This window comes from Cyprinus carpio, chromosome A24 (genome assembly GCF_018340385.1).
Source record: "Cyprinus carpio isolate SPL01 chromosome A24, ASM1834038v1, whole genome shotgun sequence".
NCBI classification, from domain to species: domain Eukaryota; kingdom Metazoa; phylum Chordata; class Actinopteri; order Cypriniformes; family Cyprinidae; genus Cyprinus; species Cyprinus carpio.
Window position 1 is genome coordinate 25,363,089 of NC_056595.1, and position 2,500 is coordinate 25,365,588.

Here is a 2,500-nt window from a genome sequence, read left to right on the forward strand (position 1 = left end):
GTGTACAACATCAGTAATGTCTCTAAATGATCAGACTTTGCTGTTAAACCTTACTAACTTTTAGTGTAATTGCTTCAGCTGCTGCTTCTGGTGTCAGATCTTGAGTGATTTTGATCAAGTAAAGGTCAGAATAACTGCAGTAATATCTCCAGATGAACTCTTACTGGACTGAAGCAGCTCAGCTTTACTTGATTCTCCATCAATCATGTTTTAGAGTCTCAAATCTGATCATCAGGATCTTTTGAGGAGCGTTTGTTTCCAGAAGCTTTACTTTCACTGTTCCTCAGCGGAGGAATGATCTTCACAAGCCTCCAGAACATCTCACATCTTCTGAGGAGCCTTTATTTCTTCATCTCTCAATCACTGCATTATATGTTTGGATCATTTACATCTCATCTCACTGAGACACATTACTGCACATATAGAGCACAGACTGATATTCAGATCAGTATCTGCTGCACTGTTGTAAAGATCTCACTGATTTAGAATTCATCATATAAATATCAGCATCTGCAGCAAATTCATATTTTGCTCTCCCCCCCCACTCTCTCTCTCTCTCCGCAGGTGAATGTGATGGGCTCTAACTGTGATCTGTGTAAGCAGGGCTTCTATAACCTGCAGGCCAGTAATCCTGAGGGCTGCACCGAGTGCTTCTGTTTCGGAGTCTCAGATGTGTGTGAGAGCTCCACCTGGTTCAGCAGCTCGGTACGTCTCAACACACACACACACTCACACCCACACACACACACACACACACACACACACACACACACACACACACTCACACCCACACACACACACTCACACACAAAAAAAAAAAAAAAAAATAGCTCTCTCCATAAAACACACACAAACACACACACACACACACACACACACACACACACAAACACACACACACACACACACACACACACACACACACACTCATACACACACTCTCTCTCACACACACACACACACACACACTCTCTCTCACACACACACACACACACACACACACTCATACACTATAATAATAAAAACTGACATAAAAATGTATAAATACTATATAGACGTCAAAAAAAGCTAATAAAAATTACCAACAAAATGACTAAAACTTTAAATAAAATTAAAGTGAAAAGGAACTATAAAAATAAAACTTGTGTCGGTGTGTTTGGTTCTCAGGTGGAGCACAGAGACGGCGTTCTCCTCCGATCTCTCCAGAGCTCCAGCGTCTTCACGTCTCCTGTCTCAGACGACAACCTCATCATCTCTAACCTCTCGGCGTCCGTAGGAGTCCGGTCCGTCCGGTCCGTGTGGTCATGGGCCGCGCCCGAGTCCTTCCTCAACAACAAGGTGATCAGCCGCAGCCGTCTCTCTGTCATTACACTCATCAGCACATGCACAGATAACCAGCTTCTGCCCCGGCTGATTAATGACATTAAAAGAAGTCATTATAACGTTTTGAATTACCTTTTATTTTATGTTTTCATTTAAGTTTTTCGTATTTCATATTTTTACGTTTTTTCCACCTAATATATATATATATATATATATATATATATATATATATATATATATATATATATATATATATATATATATATATATATATGTATATATATATATTATATAATATATATATTGTATATATATATATATATTTTTTTTTATACACAGCATAAAAGTTTAGTTAATAATAACACTGGTTTTAGGTGCAATAAAAAAATTTTTTTGGTTTTTTTAGTGTGCGGGTGCAATAATAACCAAATTATATATATCTGGATATTTTCTGGAATTTTCTCGATAACGTTAATTAGACGATATTTCGCTGAGTGTGGTATTTTGTCAGGGTTAGGACTGCCCTGGACAGCTGACTCATATTCTGTGCACTGATTCGTTTGCAGCAGTAACAGAAATTAACTTTTCCAAAAGGTTTACATTGATTTTTACATTTCATTTGCATTTTTGCCTTTATAAGGCCAATTTTATTCTAAACTAATTAAATGTATGCATCATTTCTGTGTCAAATTCTTACATTTAATAAATAAATTCAAATGGTAAGACACTATAGGGCTGTTTCCAATTAAATTAATCAACAAAATTAGTGTTTGCAATGAAGAGGAGCAGAATCTGCATCTGAAGAGGCGTTTAGACGCTTTCACACAATCTGTTTAATGCAGCTCACCTGCAGTTACAAATGTATCCATAATATGTTGATGTTTTAAAAACAAACAAATGATTCTGGGGGAAAAAAATGAAGGTATACTTTAAACATGAACCTGAAATCACCAGTAGGTGGCAGCAAATCACTGCAAGAGTGAGTCATTGAATCATTCGCTCAACCGATTCGTTCAAACGGAGGATTGATTCAGTGTGAGGTTGCTTTGAAACGATTTGAATCGTATAAAGCGCCATAGAAACAAATGTGACCTACAATCATCTGTGAACGAGTTCAAACACATTAACTGACCGGCTGAATCATTTGTCTCATAGATAACATCATATGGAAGTTTCC

The 2,500-nt window shown here is 37.2% G+C and overlaps 1 protein-coding gene across 1 annotated transcript in view; it reads left to right on the forward strand.

Annotated features, from left to right (window-relative positions):
- Positions 1-2,500, forward strand: part of lama1 (laminin, alpha 1) — a 53,443-nt gene that overhangs the window by 17,949 nt on the left and 32,994 nt on the right. Inside the window, 3 exon segments of the mRNA XM_042714933.1 lie at positions 565-705; positions 1,168-1,338; positions 2,479-2,500. The exon segment at positions 2,479-2,500 is cut by the window's right edge and continues 81 nt beyond it. Of these exon segments, the coding sequence (XP_042570867.1) occupies positions 565-705; positions 1,168-1,338; positions 2,479-2,500 (334 nt within the window).